General features: G+C 51.7%; 1 protein-coding gene across 2 annotated transcripts; it reads left to right on the forward strand.

Moving 5' to 3' along the window:
• Positions 1-1,003: 1,003 nt before the first annotated feature.
• On the forward strand, positions 1,004-12,627 carry SEPTIN12 (septin 12). Of its 2 annotated transcripts, XM_012497219.2 has the most exons (10): positions 1,004-1,785; positions 2,405-2,592; positions 3,968-4,093; positions 4,185-4,266; positions 5,868-6,005; positions 6,172-6,289; positions 6,380-6,475; positions 10,168-10,264; positions 12,166-12,217; positions 12,306-12,607. In XM_012497219.2, the coding sequence occupies exons 2-10, from the start codon at positions 2,427-2,429 to the stop codon at positions 12,505-12,507; spliced, it is 1,077 nt and encodes a 358-aa protein (XP_012352673.2). In that variant the 5' UTR covers positions 1,004-1,785; positions 2,405-2,426; the 3' UTR covers positions 12,508-12,607. The 2 variants fall into 2 exon arrangements, with proteins under 2 accessions (XP_012352673.2, XP_030654639.1); XM_030798779.1 differs by lacking the exon at positions 5,868-6,005 and having other exon boundaries at positions 1,673-1,785; positions 12,306-12,627.
• Positions 12,628-19,510: the final 6,883 nt, after the last annotated feature.

The raw sequence follows: 19,510 nt of genomic DNA on the forward strand, positions 1-19,510 counted from the left end.
AAGTCCCAGCTACTAGGGAGGCTGAGGCAGGAGGATCACTTGAACCCAGGAAGTCGAGGCTGCAGTGAGCTGTCATTGTGCCTCTGCACTCCAACCTGGGTGACAAAGTGAGACCCTGTCCCAAAAAAGAAAAAAGAAAGAAAAGGAGAAAAAAAAGAAAGAAAACATTTGCCAACACCAAGGACACAGGAATGCCTAAGCCTTGTGAAGTCAGGTACCAGGAAACAGGTAAGAAATAATTAACTGTGTGAGACGGACTTGGTATAAGAAACAGTTTATCAGGCTGGGCATGGTGGTTCACGTCTATAATCCCAGCATTTAGGGAGGCTGAGGTGACAGGATCACTTGAACCCAGGAGTTTGAGACCAGCCTGGGCAACACAGTGAGACCTTGTCTCAAAAAAATTTTTAAAATGGCTGGGCGCAGGGGCTAACGCCTGTAATCCCAGCACTTTTGGAGGCCGAGGAGGGCAGATCACGAGATCAGGAGATCGAGACCATCCTGGCTAACACAGTGAAACCCTGTCTCTACTAAAAATACAAAAAAATTAGCCAAGCGTGATGGCGGGCGCCTGTACTCCCAGCTACTGGGGAGGCTGAGGCAGGAGAATGGTGTGAACCTGGGAGGCGGAGCTTGCAGAGAGCCGAGATCGTGCCACAGCACCCCAGCCTGCGCGACAGAGCGAGACTCCGTCTCAAAAAAAAAAAAAAGAAAAAGAAAATAAAAAAAGGAAAAAAGAAAAAAAAAGGCCAGGCATGGTGGCTCATGCCTGTAGTCCCAGCACTTTGGGAGGCCAAGGTTGGTGGATCACTTGAGGTCAGAAGCTCATGACCAGCCTGACCAACATGGTGAAACCCCTTCTCTACTAAAAATACAAAATTAGCGTGGTGGTGCATGCCTGTAATCCATCTACTTGGGAGGCTGACGCAGGAGAATTGCTTGAACCCAGGAGGCGGAGGTTGCAGTGAGCCGAGATCTCGCCACTGCATTCCAGCAAGGGCAACAGAGCGAGGCTGTCTCAAAAACAAACAACAAAAAAAGACACAGCTTATCAGAGAGACAATAAGGGAGAGGTGAGGACCACGGTCTGGAAAGCACATGGCCCATTTAAAGAGGGCATCTCAAGTCAGGGTGATAATCTCTTAAGATACGCTGGAAATCTAGATGTTTCTGTAAACAAGAAAAAGGCAGAGGGTGAGCACACAGATTCAGAGCCAGTAATTCCCAGCTCTGCCACCTCCTCACTTGACCCTCTCTTATCTATCAACTGAGGGTAGTAACAGCACTTACTTCACAGGGCTTGATTATTAAACAAATTAACATCTTTGGGCTCCTAGAACGATGATGCCATGTGCAGAGTCAGGACTGGGTAAATATTTGCTAGAGCAATCTCTTAATGTTTTTGACGCTGCAACTTAAAACACACAGCGCCAATCATGGACACGGATGTCCCGCTAGCTGGCTGTGGGGCCTGGGTTTGCTCACCCCAGCAGAGTGGTTGAGGGCGTGAGCTTAGAGGTGGAAGCCCAGCTGATGTGGGGGCCCCGGGCCCCTGGTTCTACGTGGGGATCATTGTATTACTAGGCTGGGGTCGTTCTGAGGATTAGAACGGTAACAGTTCCTGCTCCTGCTGCAGAGAAGCCCCCAGGTGGGGGTCACAGCAAGTGCAGATGGAGCTCAGATTCTTCGGTTAACTGTCACCCTCTCCCCTCCCCCGTCACACACACCAGGCCCTGCCAGGACAAGGCAGCTCCTGGAAGCTCCACCAGGACCCACGTCCACCAGGTGCCACAGCAGGCTGCTTCTCTCTCTCTCTGCCCCCCGTGGACTATTTGCACTGCTCCCTCCCAGCCGTCTTCCCTGCCTGGCCTTGGTCTCTCGCTCTCTGTGTCTCCGTCACCTTCATGCCTGTGCCATCTCTCTCGCTCTCTGTCTTTATCAACTCTGTTGTGTGTCCCCCTGGGGAAAGTGGGGGCCCCTCCTCCTGAGCCCCCTGCCTAAGTTCCCTGCTGGGACCGGAGCCACTTCACCCCACACACACTCCCTGAAGCCCCTCCAGGACTCCAGCCTGGCTGCAAACACCCATCCTGGACTTTGCCTGGCCCTCCAGGCTCTGCTGGGGGAAGCGACCTAAGAGGTCCCTGCCTGGGCTGTAGGTGGGGACAGGGCAGACCCCTGGGCAGGGAAGCCTCTCTGGATGGGGGTTGAGGCACCCTGGAGAAACGGATCCCCACAGGCACCCTCGCCACACCCTGGGACTGCGGGCACTTAGGGTACACCAAAGGTGTGAAGTGTGGAGGGGGCTGGCCAACAGCGAAGCTCAAATAGGGGTTCAGATATGAGAGGGCAATGTGGGCTCCTCTGAGCCCCAGTGACCCCCTTCTCCCCACCCACCTGGTGACAGGCATCTCGAACCCTCGGCCCCCATGGACCCCCTGAGGCGCTCCCCCTCTCCCTGCCTGTCCTCGAGGCCCTCCAGCCCCAGCGCCCCACACTGCGAGATGCTTGGTCCTGTGGGCATTGAGGCTGTGCTGGACCAGCTGAAGATCAAGGCTATGAAGACGGGGTTTGAGTTCAACATCATGGTGGTGGGTGAGTGAGAGGTGGGGCCCACGGCAGGACAGACTCACGGTGCTATGCATGCCTGGGCATGTGGCCTCACCTTTGGCAGCCTGTCGCCCCTCCCCGTCTGTTAAGTGGGCCTGATAATAGCACCTCACAGGGATGCTGTCATTAAAAATTTGAGAAATGCTGAGTCATTAAAAGACAAAAATCTGCCTGGAGCGGTGGCTCACACCTATAATCCAGGGTTTTGGGAGGCTGAGGCGGGTAGATCACTTGAGCTCAGGAGTTCGAGACTAGCAAAACCTCATGTCTACAAAAAGTACAAAAATGAGGCCGGGCGTGGTGGCTCAAGCCTGTAATTTCAGCACTTTGGAAGGCCAAGGCAAGAGGATCACTTGAGGTCAGGAGTTCGAGACCAGCCTGGCCAACATGGTGAAATCCCGTCTCTACTAAAAATAAAAAAATTTGCCAGGTGTGGTGGTGGGCGCCTGTACTTAGGAGCTACTTAGGAAGCTAAGGCAGGAGAATTGCTTGAACCTGGGAGGCAGATGTTGTAGTGAGCTGAGATTGCGCCACTGTACTCCAGCCTGGGTGACAGAGCAAGACTGAAGCAGAAGGATCCCTCGAGGCCAGGAGTTCATGACCAGCCTAGGCAACACAGCAAGACCCCATCTCTACAAAAAAATTTTAAAAATCAGCCAGGCATGGTGACATGCACCTGAATCCCAGCTACTTAGGGGGCTGAGGTGGGAGGATTGTTTGAACCTGAGGGCGGAGGTTGCAGTGAGCTGCGATCACTCGAGCCTGGGTCACAGATTGAGACCCTGTCTTAAAAATAAAAAAACACTGCAAGGCCGGGCGTGGTGGCTCACGCCTGTAATCCCAGCACTTTGGGAGGCCGAGGTGGGTGGATCATGAGGTTGGGAGATCAAGACCATGCTGGCTCACACGGGGAAACCCTGTCTCTACTAAAAATATAAAAAAATTAGCCGGGCGTGGTGGCGGACACCTGTTGTCCCAGCTACTCGGGAGGCTGAGGCAGGAGAATGGCGTGAATCTGGGAGGTAGAGCTTGCAGTGAGCCAAGATCCCACCACCACACTCTAGCCTGGGCAACAGAGCGAGACTGCGTCTCAAAAAGAAAAAAAAAAAAAAAAAAAGTGCAAAAATTAGCTGGGTGTGGTAGCGTGTGCCTGCAGTCCCAGCTACTCGGGAGGCTGAGGTGTGAGAATCACTAGAGTCTGGGAAGGTCAAGGCTGCAGTGAACTGGGATTGCATCACTGCACTCCAGCCTGGGTGACAGAGTGAGACCCTGTCTCCAAAAATAAAATAGAAAAGTAGAGTTAGAGAAAAACTGCCTAAAATGCCCACCCTAACTGCTGTCATCCGGTTGCCACTCCCAGGGCAAAGCGGGCTGGGCAAGTCCACGATGGTGAACACGCTGTTCAAGTCCAAAGTGTGGAAGTCAAATCCACCGGGCTTGGGGGTGCCCACACCCCAGACACTGCAGCTGCATTCAGTGACCCATGGTGAGTGAGCCCCTGCCCACACCTCACCCCACCCTACCCCACCCCATCCCACGCTGGTCCAATCTCTCCCGACTCTGCTCTCCCTCCACAGTCATAGAGGAGAAGGGTGTGAAGCTGAAGCTGACGGTGACGGACACGCCCGGCTTCGGGGACCAGATCAACAATGACAACTGGTAGGTTCTCTCTCTCTCTCTTTTTTTTTTTTAGGCAGAGTTTCACTCTTGTCACCCAGGCTGGAGTGCAATGGCATGATCTCGGCTCACTGCAACCTCCGCCTCCCAGGTTCAGGTGATTCTCCTGCCTCAGCATCCTGAAGTAGCTGGGATTACAGGCGCCCGCCACCACGCCCAGCTAATTTTTTTTGTATTTTTAGTTGAGATGGGGTTTCACCATGTTGGCCAGGCTGGTCTTGAACTCCTGACCTCAGGCGATCCACCGGCCTCGGCCTCCCAAAGTGCTGGGATTAAAGGCGTGAGCCACTGTGCCCAGCGACAAGTGGTGGGTTCTCAAAGGTGGGGGCCAAGCCATGGCTGTCCCTTCCTGTCCCTGCCCCTCCCCCTTCAACCTTTGGGAAACACCCCAGACCTGGAACAGGCAGGCTGTGTGATCTTTTCTTTTTTTCGAGACAGAATCTCGCTCTTGTCGCCCAGGCCAGAGTGCAGTGGCACAATCTCGGCTCACTGCAACCTCCGCCTCCCGGGGTTCAAGCAATTCTCCTGCCTCAGCCTCCCAAGTAGCTGGGATTATAGGCATCCGCCAACACGCTCGGCTACTTTTTTGTGTTTATTTAGTAGAGACACGATTTCACCATGTTGGCCAGGCTGGTCTCAAACTCCTGACCTCGGGTGATCCGCCACCTCAGTCTCCCAAAGTGCTGGGATTACAGGTGTGAGCCACCGCACCCAGCCCAATTTTTGTATTTTTAGTAGAGATGGGGATTTCCCCATGTTGGCCAGGCTGGTCACGAACTCCTGACCTCAGGTGATCCACTGGCCTCAGCCTCCCAAAGCTCTGGGATTACATGCATGAGCCACCGCACTTGGCCCTGGTTTCATTTTAGTTATTTATTTGTTTAGAGACAGTGTCTCACTGTTTCCCAGGCTGGAATGCAGTGGCGAGATCATGGCTCACTGCAGCCTTGACCTCCACAAGCTCAAGGACCCTCCTGCCTCAGTCTCCTGAGTACCTGGGACCACAGGCACATGCCACCCTACCCAGCTAATTTTTGTATTTTTTGTAGAGTTGGCATTTCCCCATGTTGCCCAGGCTAGCCTCGAATTCCTGGGCTCCAGCGATCCTCCTGCCTCCACCTCCCAAAGTGCTGGGATTACAGTCATGAGCCATCGGGCCTAGCCTGACACCTGTTTTTAAAAGGATCGGTTTGGCTACTTACAGCGTTGACAATACCCAAGAGGGAAAGGGACTCAAAGAGAAGGAGGGAGACCCCTGCAACCATCAGGCTCGAGTCCTTGGTGGTTTGGGCCCAGCCGTGGCCCTTTAACGCAGTTAATGCTCACCCCTCCCTAACTTGCAACGTAGGTGCTACTGTTGTCTCCATTTTACAGACAGTGAAGCTGAGAATGGCAAGAGGTCTGTCTATGTCTCTCTGATGATGCAGGGAAGTGGGGGAAAGTAACGGGGTGACCCAGAGGTCCCAGGCAAACTAGGACGATTCGTTGTCCCAAGGGAGGACCGCCCAGAGGACACAGAGGAGAGGGGTGGGGCTCTCCGGGCACCGCGCAGTTCTGAGGGGAGGGTCCACCTCCCGCTTCAGCTGGGACCCCATCCTGGGCTACATCAACGAGCAATACGAGCGGTACCTTCAGGAGGAAATACTCATCACCCGCCAGCGCCACATCCCAGACACCCGGGTGCACTGCTGCGTGTACTTTGTGCCACCCACTGGGCACTGGTGAGGGGGCTGCACCTGCAAGGCGAGGACCACCTGCATGGGGCAGGGAGGAGGAGAAGGGGTCCCCAACCTGGGCTGCTGGCTGCCCCCTCTCCCCGCTGCCCTGCTGCTGTCGTTTATACACTCACCACCACCGCCACCCCCATCACTGCCCTGCCTCTGGCAGCCTGCGGCCCCTGGACATTGAGTTCCTGCAGCGGCTGTGCCGGTCTGTGAATGTGGTGCCCGTGATTGCCCGGGCCGACAGCCTGACCATGGAGGAGCGAGAAGCCTTCAGGCGCAGGGTGATCTGGGTGCTTGGGCAGGGCTGCGGTCAGCGGGGCAGAGGGCAGAGTGGGCAGGGTGGACTGAGGTCACCTGTGCGGGATCTCCAGATCCAGCAGAACCTGAGGACCCACTGCATCGACATCTACCCCCAGATGTGCTTTGACGAGGACATCAATGACAAAATCCTCAACAGCAAGTTACGGGTGAGAGGCTGTGGGGCGGGAGGTGGGCGAGCTGATTTCCTTCCCACACATCCTTTCCATCCAAAGACTCATCTTTCTCTACATCTCAGGGAAATGTGCACATATTCCTAGCAGATATGATTCTCCACGAATCCACGAGCTCAAAGTGAGCAAGAAATAACAGCTCACACTAACAACCCACAGAGTCGGAGAAAATGTCTACAAATCACATACCCAATAAGGGGCTTGTATCCTGAATATATAAAGAGCATTGGGCCAGGCACACTGGCTCACGCCTGTAGTCCCAGCAGTTTGGGAGGCCGAGGCAGGCAGATCTCTGGAGGTCAGGAGTTGGAGACCAGCCTGGCCAACATGGTGAAACCTCATCTCTGCCAAAAATGCAAACAATTAGCTGGGTGTGGTGGTGCACGCCTTTAGTCCCAGCTACTCAGGAGGCTGAAGCAGGAGAATTGCTTGAACCTGGGAGGCAGAGGCTGCAGTGAGTGAGCCGAGATCGCGCCATTGCACTCCAGCCTGAGTAAGAAGAGTAAAACTCCATCTCAGAAAAAAAAATGTGTTGGCCGGGCACGGTGGCTCAGCCCTGTAATCCCTGCACTTTGGGAGGCCAAGGTGGGTGGATCACCTGACGTCAGGAGTTCGAGACCAGCCCGGCCAACATGACGAAACCCCGTCTCTACTAAAAATACAAAAAATTAGCCGGGCGTGGTGGTGGGTGCCTGTAAGCGCAGGTACTCAGGAGGCTGAGGCAGGAGAATCGATTGAATCCTGGAGGTGGAGGTTACAGTGAGCCGAGATTGTGCCACTGCACCCCAGCCTGGGCAACAAGAGCAAAACTCCAGCTTAAAAAAAATGCTGTGGAAGATGTGGAGGAACTGAAACCCTCACCTAGTGCTGGAGGGAAAGTAAAATGGCTCAGCCGCTTTGGAAAACAGTCTGGTGGTGCCTCAAATGCTTAAACATCCAGTTACTATATGACCCAGCAACTGAACTCCTACGTGTATACCCAAAAGAAACAAAAATATACATTCACAGAAAAATGTGTACATGAATGTTCATAGCAGCATTATTTATTTTAGCCCCAAAAGTGGAAGCAACCCAAATATGCATCAACAGATGAGTGGGGAAACACAGTGTGGCCTATTCCCTGCCATGGACTATCCCTTAACCATGAAAAGGAATGAAGTTCACCCTTTAAAAGTGTACAGTTCAAGGCTGGGCACAGTGGCTCATGCCTGTAATCTCAGCATTTTGGGAGGCTGAGGTGGGCAGATCACTTGCGGCCAAGGGTTCGAGACCAGCCTGGCCAACATGGTGAAACTCTGTCTCTACTAAAAATACAAAATTAGCCTGGTTTGGTGGCACGCATCTGTAATCTCAGCTACTGGGGAGGCTGAGGCAAGAGAATTGCTTGAACCTGGGAGGTGAAGGTTGCAGAGAGCAGAGATTGTGACACTGCACTCCAGCCTGGGCAAGGGAGTGAGACCTCTCTCAAAAAAAAAAAAAAAAAAGGCCAGGCACAGTGGCTCACTCCTGTATTCCTAGCACTTTGGGAGGCTGAGGCAGGCAGATCACCTGAGGTCGGGAGTTCGAGACTAGCCTGACCAACATGGAGAAACCCCGTCTCTTCTAAAAATACAAAATTAGCCGGGTGTGGTAGTGCATGCGTGTAATCCCAGCTACTCAGGAGGCTGAGGCAGAAGAATCACTTGAACCCAGGAAGCGGAGGTTGCAGTGAGCTGAGATCACGCCGTTGCACTCCAGCCTGGGCAAGGGAGTGAGACCCTGTCTCAAAAAAAAAAAAAAAAAAAAAAAAGAAAAGAAAAAAAGAAATGAAGCACTGTCACCCTGTCACCTGCCTGCTACAGCATGGCGGAACTTTGTAAACATGTTTCTCAGACAAAAATCAATCAGACACAAAAGGTCACATATTATAGGATTCCATTTATATGAAATGTCCCGAATAGGCATAGGCAAATCTATAGAGACAGAAACTAGATTAGTGGTAGTCAGGGGCTGTGGAGAAGGGAGAAATGGGGGGTGATTGCTAAAAGGTATGGGGTTTTTTTGGGAGGTGTGATGAAAACGTGAAATTAGATTGAGATGATGGTTGCATAACCCTGGTCAAATACTAAAAACCACTGTACTGTACAATGTTTTGTTTTGTTTGTTCTGTTTTTAATTTTTTTTTTTTTTATGAGATAGGTTTTTTGTTTTTTTTTTGAGACGGAGTCTCCCTCTGTCACCCAGGCTGGAGTACAGTGGCACAATCTCCGCTCACTGCAACCTCTGCCTCCTGGGTTCAAGAGATTCTCCTGCCTCAGCCTCCTGAGTAGCTGGGACTATAGGCGCACAATACCACGCCTGGCTAATTATTGCATTTTTAGTAGAGACGGGGTTTCACCATGTTGGCCAGGGTGATCTCGATCTCCTGACCTTGTGATCCACCCATTTCGGCCTCCCAAAGTGCTGGGATTATAGGCGTGAGCCACCGTGCCCAGCAGAGACAGGGTCTTGTTCTGTGGCCTAGGCTGGAGTGCAGTGGTAGGATCTCGGCTCACAGCAACCTCCAACCTCCTGGGTTCAGGTGATTCTCCCACCTCAGCCTCCTGAGTAGCTGGGATTACAGGCATGCGCCACCACACCCGGCTAATTTTTTATTTTTGCTAGAGGCAGGGTTTCACCATGTTGACCGGGCTGGTCTTGAACTCCTGACCTCAGATGATCTGCCTGCCTTGGCCTCCCAAAATGCTAGGATTACAGATGTGAGCCACCATGCCTAATATTATCAACATCCACATTATTCCCCATCACAGACGAATTCAGAAGTAAAAACAAACCCATATATGTCACCTCGGAGTTTACAAGTTTGAATTTCTGCTTCTGGCCATGATCAAGTAAACAACTGGAGTTTACAATAGGGTTCAACAACCTTTTCTGCAAAGGGCCAGGTAGTAAATGTTTCAGACTTTCTGGGCTGTAGGGTCTCTGTTGCGATGATTCAACTCTGATGTCATGGTTCAAGAGCAGCCATAGACAAAAATGACTCATAGGCTTGACTATGTGCCAATAAAACTTTATATATAGGAAGACAGGCAGGCTGGGTGTGGCAGCTCACTCCTGTAATCCCAGCACTTTGGAAGGCAGAGGCGGGAGGACCACTTGAGCCCAGGAGTTAGAGACCAGCCTGGGCAACATAGAGAACTCATGTCTACTAAAAATGTTGAAAAAGTAGCCAGGCATGGTGGTGCACACCTGTGGTCCTCACTCCTCAGGGGACTGAGGCGGGGGGTATCACTTGAGCCCAGGAGGTCAAGGCTACAGTGAGCTATAGGATTACAGTCATGAGCTATATAATACGCTATATAATATAATGGGATTATATGCTCAGCTAATTTTTTAGTTTCTGCAGAGATGGTGTTTCACCATGTTGCCCAGGCTGGTCTCAAACTCCTAGGGTCCAAGTGATCCTTCCACCTCGGCCTCCTAAAGTGCTGAAATTACAGGCAAGAGCTACCTCACTCAGCCAGAGGCACCAATTAGACTTTATGTCTTTGAACTTGGGAATTCTGTGCACTTTCGACTATGTTCCCTCCTCGAAAAGGATAGGACTCCCCTCTCCTGCCTGGGTGCCTTGACTTCTCTTCTCCCCAGCAAAGTCAATCCTCCCATCTCTGTCTCTTCTCCTTTCCCAGGACCGAATCCCTTTTGCTGTGGTAGGGGCTGACCAAGAGCACCTGGTGAACGGGAGGTGTGTCCTGGGCCGGAAGACCAAGTGGGGCATCATTGAAGGTCAGTGTGGGGCCCCTGGGTAGGATGCGGGTGGGGTCAGTTTGGAAGCCAGAGCAGCCCTATGCCTTGGGCGACCTTAGCACCCATCACAGGGCACAGAAAGGTGAAGCCCACTGGACAAAGAGGCCTGGGGAATGGTCCCTCTTTCCAGCTGGGAGGCCGTGGGCAAGTTTGCGGACCCTCTGGGCCTCGCTTTCCTCACAGTAAAGTGGGCATCACAGTGCATCAACTTCCTAGGGTGTTGGAGCGGGGAGAACCACCATTTGGCACAATGCCCAATACCCAAGGCTGCCCTAGTGGCTGACCGGAAATTACGATGGGCCTACTGTGTATCAGGCACCGCTATGTGCAGTTACTGCAGTGCACAGTAAAGGGAGGACTGACAGGGTCCCTGTCTTCATAGAGCTGACGGGACAAGGACAGGTGGGGGAGGCACAGTGAAGGCGATTGTGGTGGGAGGGAGAGGAGACCTCCTTAGGGAGCTAGGGAAAGTGAGACAGGAGGGGCAGCCAGGATGCAGCCCCTGATGTATTATTATTATTATTATTATTATTATTATTATTATTATTTTATTTTTTTGAGAAGGAGTCTTGCACTGTCACCCGAGCTGGAGTGCAGTGGCGTGATCTCGGCTCACTGCAACCTCCGCCTCCCGGGTTCAAGTGGTTCTCCTGTCTCAGCCTCCCAAGTAGCTGGGATTACAGGTGCCTGCCACCACGCCCAGCTAATTTTTTGTATTTTTATGAGAGACGGGGTTTCACTTTGTTGCCAGGCTGGTCTCAAACTCCTGACCTCGTGATACGCCCACCTCGGCCTCCCAAAGTGCTGGGATTACAGGCATGTGCCACTGCGCCCGGCCAGATGATGTATTATTGCACGTATTAGAAATATTCTATACTAGGCCGAGCGCGGTGGCTCACGCTTGTAATCCCAGCACTTTGAGAGGCCGAGGCGGGCGGATCACGAGATCAGGAGATCGAGACCACGGTGAAACCCCGTCTCTACTAAAAATACAAAAAAATTAGCCGGGCTTGGTGGCGGGCGCCTGTAGTCCCAGCTACTCGGAGAGGCTGAGGCAGGAGAATGGCGTGGACCCGGGAGGCGGAGCTTGCAGTGAGCCGAGATCGCGCCACTGCACTCCAGCCTGGGCAACAGAGCGAGACTCTGTCTCATAAAAAAAAAAAAAAAGAAAAGAAATATTCTATACTATGTATATTTATTTCTTTGAGACAGAGTCTTGCTCTGTCACCCAGGCTGGAGTGCGGTGGAGCGATCTTGGCTCACTGCAACTTCCGCCTCTCGGGTTCAAGCGATTCTCCTGCCTCAGCCTCCCGAGTAGCTGGGACTACAGATTATACCAGCACACCTGGCTAATTTTTGTATTTTTAGTAGAGACGGGGCTTCACCATGTCGTCCAGGCTGGTCTCAAACTCCTGACCTCAGGTGATCCACTCACCTTGGCCTCCCAAAATGCTGGGATTATAGGCATGAGCCACCTCGCCCAGCCAGAAATATACTATACTATTGCCTATGATATAGCACACAGGTGTACCATGCTATCTGCAGAGGGTGGTTCCAGGACCCCCAGGGATACCCAAATCGGCAGATGCTCAAGTCCCGCAGTGGGTACCCATGGATACAGAGGCCGACTGTACATATAATACAATAATGATTGGTGGATTCATTCATTCTACAGCTATTTGTAGGAGCCGCCTGTACCAGGCACTGGGGACACAACAGTGGACGAATGAATGAATGAATGAACCAACAAAGGGAAGGCAGGATAGGATAAAGAGAAATGTGGGAAAAGGGTTAAGGGAAATGGTGTCAGGTGGTGCATACAGTAGGCACTTTCTCAGTGCTCACTAAGCAGCGCCCATACTGAGTCCCATGTCTTACAGTGGAGAACATGGCGCACTGTGAATTTCCTCTCTTGAGAGACCTGCTCATCCGGTGAGGGTGTGGGGAGCCCCGGGGCTAGGGGGCTGGCGAGGGGCCCTGGGGACACCACCATCGGGTCTGACCGTCTCCGGTCCCCCAGCTCCCACCTCCAAGACCTGAAGGACATAACCCACAACGTCCACTACGAGAACTACCGCGTCGTCAGACTCAATGAAAGCCACGTGCTGCCCCGTGGGCCCGGCTGGGTGAACCTGGCCCCGGCATCCCCGGGACAGCTGACCACACCCCGGACCTTCAAGGTCTGCAGCGGGGCTCATGACGATTCTGACGATGAGTTCTGACCACCGGCTGGTCCCGGGGCTTCCTGAGTCCCCAGTGGCTCTCAACACACACCTGTGTAGCAGAGCATCTATTAAACGTGAGCCTTGCTTTTTATGAAAAGCTGTGCTTTGAAAACAAAAGGCATTTTGTAAATGACTTCTTTGAGCTATCCACAAATAAAAAGGCTGGGTCTCACTCTGTTACCCAGGCTGGAGTACAGCGGCGCGATCACGACTCACTGCAGCCTCAAATTCCTGGGCTCAAGCGATCCTCCTGCCTCAGCCTCTCGAGTAGCCAAGACTATGGGCATGACACCACCTTGATGGGCTGATTTTTACAATTTTTTTTGTAGAGATAAGGCCTAGCTAGGTTGCTCAGGCTGGTCTTTAACTGACCTCAGGCGATCCTCTCACCTCAGCCTCCCAAAACACTGGGATTACCACTGCTGCCAACCAAGTATGTTTTTGTGGTGGTTGTTTCTGAGACGGAGTTTTCTGTTTTGTTTTGTTTTGTTTTTGTTTTTGTTTTTGTTTTTGTTTTTGTTTGAGATGGAGTTTCATTCTTGTTGCCCAGGCTGGAGTGCGATGGTGCGATCTCGGCTCACTGCAACCTCCGCCTCCCAGGTTCAAGTCATTCTCTTGCCTCAGCATCCCAGGTAGCTGGGGACTACAGGCATACACCACCACGCCTGGCTAAATTTTGTATTTTTGGTAGAGATGGGGTTTTACCATGCTGCCCAGGCTGGTCTCGAACTGATCTCAAGTGATCCAGCGGCCTCGGCCTCCCAAAGTGCTGGGATTACAGGCATGAGCCCCTGCACCCAGCCTCTGAGATGGAGTTTCACTTGTCGCACCAGCTGAAATGCAGTGCCATGATCTGGGCTCATTGCAACCTCTGCCTCCCGGGTTTAAGAAATTCTCCTGCCTCAGCCTCCCGAGTAGCTGGGATTACAGGTGCCCACCACCACGCCCAGCTAATTTTGTCTTTTTAGTGGAGATGGGGTTTCACCACGTTGTCCAGGCTAGTCTCGAATTCCTGACCTCAAGTGATCCATCTGCCTCAGCCTCCCAAAGTGCTGGGATTACAGGCATGAGCCACAGCACCCAGCCTTCTTTTTGCATAATGTGAGACCCAAGGTCCTAGGAATCTTGAAGGGCCTGGGAAGGCATGCCTTGGACAACCAGCCCCCTCTGCCGCAGAGCCAGACCCAAGTTACAAATTCAGCTCTCCTGTTTGTCCCAGCCCCTTACTCCTGGCCCCAGGCTAGGCCCACAGGCCAAGAACACTTTCAAAATCCCCATCTTTGTGGCCTGCTCTCTGGCTGTCTTACCTGATCTCTGTGTTCCACCATCCCCCACCTTCCTCATTCCCCTGCCCCAGGGGCCAGCATGGCCAGCAAACAGCTCCCACTGTGGAGCCTGGCAATGCCAGTGTGAAAATCCCAGCAGGCAAATCAGTTACTTACACTCCCCTTGCCTCACTTTCCTCATCTATAAAATGGGGATCATGGTACCAAGCACACAGCACCGTTGTTCAGACAAAATGAAATACTCCCTAGGATATGCCGACCACAACCTGGAGAAATGGCACGAAGACAGAGGCTACATGATCAAGATGGAGCAGCGGTCCAGGGTGGGGGACCTACTGCAGAATGTGTGAGCTCCACAGCCCAGGGGCTCTCCAGAAAGCTAGAAAATAGGCCGAGCGTGGTGCTCACGCCTGAAATCCCAGCACTTGGGAGGCTGAGGCGGGCAGATCACCTGAGGTTAGGAGTTCGAGACCAGCCTGGCCAACGTGGTGAAACACTGTCTCTCCTAAAAATAGAAAAATTGGCCGGGCATGGTGGCGCGCACCTATAATCCCAGCTACTCAGGAGGCCGAGGCAGAAGAATCGCTTGAACCCGGCAGGTAGAGGTTCAAGTGAGCCGAGATCGCACCATTGCACTTCAGCCTGGGCAACAGAGCGATACTCCGTCTCAAAAAAAAAAAAAAAAAAAAAAAGCTAGAAAATAAATGGATTTCACAGAATCCCACACCATGAGGCCCAAGCTATGTTAGTCATTAGTTTGGTAAAAGAAAGGGCTACCCCTCTAATCTAGGAAGCTGGGTGCAAGGTGAGCCTTCAACAAATGACAACAATGAGTAGCAGTTTTGTTCCAACTAAAAGTCACCTCCTCCCTGAAGCCCTCCTTGCCTTCCCCAGACAACCCACTCACTGCCCCCTCTGAGTGTGTGTCACCTGGTTTGTTTCCTGGTCAGTCTCCCCCATTAGGCTGGAAACATAGTGAGGGCAGAGATATGTCAGTTTCATCCCTGCATCCAGTGCACGGCAGGTGATAAGAACACAGCTGCTGACTGAACAGAACGGACTCTGCATTGCCTGCCCTACAGTGATCTGCTGGTTGAATTCACAAACCGGCTTCTCCACCCACACCCCAGGCTGACTCCAGGACTGGGGAGCTTCCAGAGCCCGTGGGCACGCAAACCACCCACAGCCAACATCTGAGTTGGCTGAGACACGGGCCCCCGTCACAGCACATCCCCAGGTTTAAGATTAGCCCTGGGCAATATGGAAACATCTACGGCGTTTCAAAAGCACACACCCTTTGGCTCAGCCGTTGCATTTCTAGGAATGCATCTCACAGATCGACCAGGTTTCTCAACCTCTGCACCACTGGCACTTGTGCTAGATCATTCTTCTTCTTCTTCTTCCTTCTTCCTTCTTCTTCTTTCTTCTTTCTTCTTCCTCTTCTTCCTATTCGTATTATTATTCTTCTTTTTGACACAGGGTCTTGCTCTACTGCCCAGGTTGGAATGTGGTGGCTCAATCATAGTTCACTGCAGCCTCAACGTCTCAGGCCTAAGTGATCCTCCCACCTCAGCGTCCTGAGTAGCTGGGACTACAGGCACATGCCACCACACCTGGTTAATTTTTTTTTTTTTTTTTTTTTTGAGATGGAGTTTTGCTCTTGTCACCCAGGCTGGAATGCAATGGCACAATCTTGGTTCACTGCAACCTCTGCCTCCCGGGTTCAAGTGATTCTCCTCTCTCAGCCTCCTGAGTAGCTGGGATTACAGGCGCCCGCCACCACACCTGGCTAATTTTTGTATTTTTAGGAGAGACAGGGTTTCACCATGTTGACTAGGCTGGTCTCGAACTCCTGACCTCAGGTGATCTGCCCGCCTCGGCCTCCCAAAGTGCTGGGATTACAGGCATGAGCCACAGCGCTGGGCTTTTTTTTTTTTTTTTGAAAGTCAAGAAGGTGGGTCATGCCTGTGTAATCCTAGTACTTTGGGAGGCTGAGGTGGGTGGATCCCCTGAAGCCAGGAGTTCAAGACCAGCCTGACCAACATGGTGAAACCCTGTCTCTACTAAAAATACAAAAATTGGCCAGGCATGGTGGCACGCACCTGTGATCCCAGCTACTAGGGAGGCTGAGGTGGGAGAATCGCTTGAACCTGGGAGATGGAGGTTACAGTGAGCCAAGATGCACCACTGCACTCCAGCCTGGCCAATAGAGCGAGACTCTGCCTCAGAAAAAGTTTATTAAGAAAGCAAAGGGGCCAGGTGCAGTGGCTCATGCCTGTCATCTCAGCACTTTGGGAGGCCGAGGCGGGTGGATCAGGAGGTCAGGAGATCAAGACCATCCTGGCTAACACAGTGAACCCCGTCTCTACTAAAAATACAAAAAATTAGCTGGGCATGGTGGCAGGCACCTGTAGTCCCAGCTACTTGGGAGGCTGAGGCAGGAGAATGGTGTGAACCCGGGAGGCGGAGCTTGCTGTGAGCGGAGATCGCACCACTGCACTCCAGCCTGGGAGAGAGAACAAAACTCTGTCTCAAAAAAAAAAAAAAGAAAGCAAAGGAATAAAAGAATGACTACTCCACGGGCAAAGCAGCCAAAGATTTTTTTTTTCTTCTTTTGAGATGGGGTCTAGCTGTCACTGAACCCGGAGTTCGTTGGGCGTGATCTCAGCTCACTGCAACCTCCACCTCCTGGGCTCAAGTGATCCTCCCACCTCAGCCTCCCAAGTAGCTGGGACCACAGGGGCACCCACCATGCCCAGCTAATTTTTTTTTTTTTTTTTTTTTTTTTGTAGAAACAAGGTTTTACAATGTTTCCAGGCTGGTCTTGACCTACTGAGCTCAAGCCATCTGCCCGCCTCAGCCTCCGAAAGTGCTGGGATTACAGGCTTGAGCCACTGCACTCGGCCCCTCAGCTAATTTTTTTTTTTTTTTTTTTTTTTGAGACGGAGTCTTGCTCTGTCGCCCAGGCTGGAGTGCAGTGGCGCCATCTCGGCTCACTTCAAGCTCCGCCTCCCGGGTTCACGCCATTCTGCTGCCTCAGCCTCTCTGAGTAGCTGGGACTACAGGCGCTCGCCACCACGCCCGGCTAATTTTTTTGTATTTTTAGTAGAGACGGGGTTTCACTGTGGTCTCGATCTCCTGACCTCGTGATCCGCCCGCCTCGGCCTCCCAAAGTGCTGAGATTACAAGCGTGAGCCACCGCGCCCGGCCCCTCAGCTAATTTTTATCTAGTGTTGTAGAGATAGAATCTCACTATGGGGCCCATGCTGGTCATCACCTCCTGGTCTCAAGAGATCCTCCTGCTACAGCTTCCCAAAGTACTGGGATTACAGGCACGAGCCACCTCACCCAGTCTAGATCATTCTTCTTTTTTTTTTTTTTTTTTTTTTGTTGTTGTTGAGATGGAGTCTTGCTCTTTTGCCCAGACTGGAGTGCAGTGGCACGATCTCGGCTCACTGCAAGCTCTGCCTCCCGGGTTCACGCCATTCTCCTGCCTCAGCCTCTCCGAGTAGCTGGGACTACAGGCACCCGCCACCACGCCTGGCTAATTTTTTTGTATTTTTAGTAGAGACGGGGTTTCACTGTGGTCTCGATCTCCTGACCTCGTGATCTGCCCGCCTCGGCCTCCCAAAGTGCTGGGATTACAAGCGTGAGCCACTGCGCCCGGCCAATTTTTTGTATTTTTGATAGAGATGGAGTTTTGCCATGTTGGCCAGGCTGGTCTTGAACTCCTGACCTCAAGTGATCTGCCTGCTTTGGCCTCCCAAAGTGCTGGGATTACAGGCGTGAGCAACCACACGTGGCCTATTTAAGATTATTTATTAAAACATTTCCTAGGTTTTAATACTTCATGAATACAAATTCAAAATAATGGCTTTTGTTGTTGTTTTTAAAAAGCACAATAATGGCCAGGCGTGGTGGCTCACGCCTGTAATTCCAGCACTTTGGGAGGCCAAGGAGGGTGGATCACCTGAGATCAGGAGTTCAAGACCAGCCTGGCCAACACAGTAAAGCCCCGTCTCTACTGAAAATACAAAAATTAGCTGGGTGTGGTGGTGCACACCTGTAATCCCAGGTACTTGGGAGGCTGAGGCAGGAGAATCGCTTGAACCCCGGAGGCAGAGGTTGCAGTGAGCCAAGATTGCGCCACTGCACTCCACCCTGGGCAACAGAGTGAAACTCTGTCTCAAAAAAAAACATAAATAAGTAAAAATAAATATTAAAAATATAAATAAGTATAAAATATATAAAAATATGAAAATTAAAATTAAAAATAAAAAGCACATTAAAACTTGCAGTTTTTGCCCCCTGAACCTTCCCCCCATCACATCCCTCTTCAACTCTTGCCCCATCACCATCCTGAATTTGGTGTTTATCTAAGTCCCAAGCATTTCTTCGAACCGCATACATGTCTGTAAATCATATGTAGAATCGTTTTGCATTTTCAAAATGTATGAAAATTGTATCATATTTTGCCACTTGCCTTTGTTTGCTTAGCATAGCCTCTGTGAGATTTATCCATCCTTCTCCTGTTGACTAACATTTAGATTGTTTTCGGTTTTGCCGTTACAAACAACACTTCCCTGAACACAGAGGTAGTCTTTATTACTAACAAAAATAGGACATATTAAGCCTGTATGTGTTGGACGTTCTGTTCTGTCTCAATCATAATGGTGCCTATTGCAGGAGATGTTACCATCTCCGTTTTACAAAGGAGTTATCCTTGTCTCCCTCCTCCACCTCAAGCTAATCAACCACCAAGCACTGTTGAATGTGCCCCAGGAATCTTGGCCAGATCCTTGTCAGTGACTACCACCATCACTAGTCACCCCAACTCTGGACCACTGCAGGAGCTTCCAGCTAGTCTCACTGCTCCTCTCCAGTCTTTCTGAGATCTATACTCCACAAAGCTTCTTACCTGATCACGATGCTATCTTACTTAAAACCCCAAGCTCTATTGACTCCTAGGATAAAATCCTTAATCCTCACTAGAGACTTCAAGTATGGTCAGGCCTTGCCCATCCCTCCAGTCACATCTCCCAATCTCTGGTCTCCTTTCTGTCTCTCAAATGCACCGTGTTCTCTCCGGCCCCAAGACCTTTGCACCTACCACTCCTTCTGTCTGGAATCCTCCCCACCAGTTCCCCAGGTTAACCCTAGGCTGCTCAACTGTCACTTCCACCCTGAAGGTATCAGGTTCCCTCTTTTACAACCCTTGTTAACATTTGCCAAAGACGTGATTAAACAATTCTTCATGCAATTTTGTCCACTGTATGCCTCTCATGGTAATTTTGTCCACTGTATGCCTCTCATGGCAATCTCCATGAAAGCAGGCACCTGCCACCACTCCATCACCCGAGCGCCTAGTTAAGAAGGCAGATGGGAAGACCCAACGTGCAGCCTTTATGCATTTATTATGCCTGGATGAATGGTCTTAAATGAGTTACAACCTTGAGGGTTAATGTCCCCCATTAACAGATATGGAAACTGAGGCTCAGGGCGCGCAAGGGAGTCGCCCGCAGTCTCGACGACAAGGACGCTGCCACCCGGAGACTGCAGCCCGCTTCCTGCGAGCCCCTGGCAGTGCCGCCACTTGGAGACACTCCAGGCCGCCAATCCACCCCCTCTAGAGCTCCCAGGAATCGGCCTCCGGGGAGGGCGCGGGGCGCTCCGGGAAATGTAGTCCTGCCAGCTCCCTGAATCCGGCGTCCCCA

The sequence above is a fragment of the Nomascus leucogenys genome, chromosome 18 (assembly GCF_006542625.1).
Source record: "Nomascus leucogenys isolate Asia chromosome 18, Asia_NLE_v1, whole genome shotgun sequence".
Lineage (NCBI taxonomy): Eukaryota > Metazoa > Chordata > Mammalia > Primates > Hylobatidae > Nomascus > Nomascus leucogenys.

Coding starts and splice junctions, on each gene's coding strand:
- SEPTIN12 (XM_012497219.2), top strand. CDS start 2,427: ATGGACCCCCTGAGGCGCTCCCCCTCTCCCTGCCTGTCCTCGAGGCCC. Junction 6,476..10,167: donor TCCTCAACAGCAAGTTACGG/GTGAGAGGCTGT, acceptor CTCCTTTCCCAG/GACCGAATCCCTTTTGCTGT. Junction 12,218..12,305: donor TTGAGAGACCTGCTCATCCG/GTGAGGGTGTGG, acceptor CCGGTCCCCCAG/CTCCCACCTCCAAGACCTGA.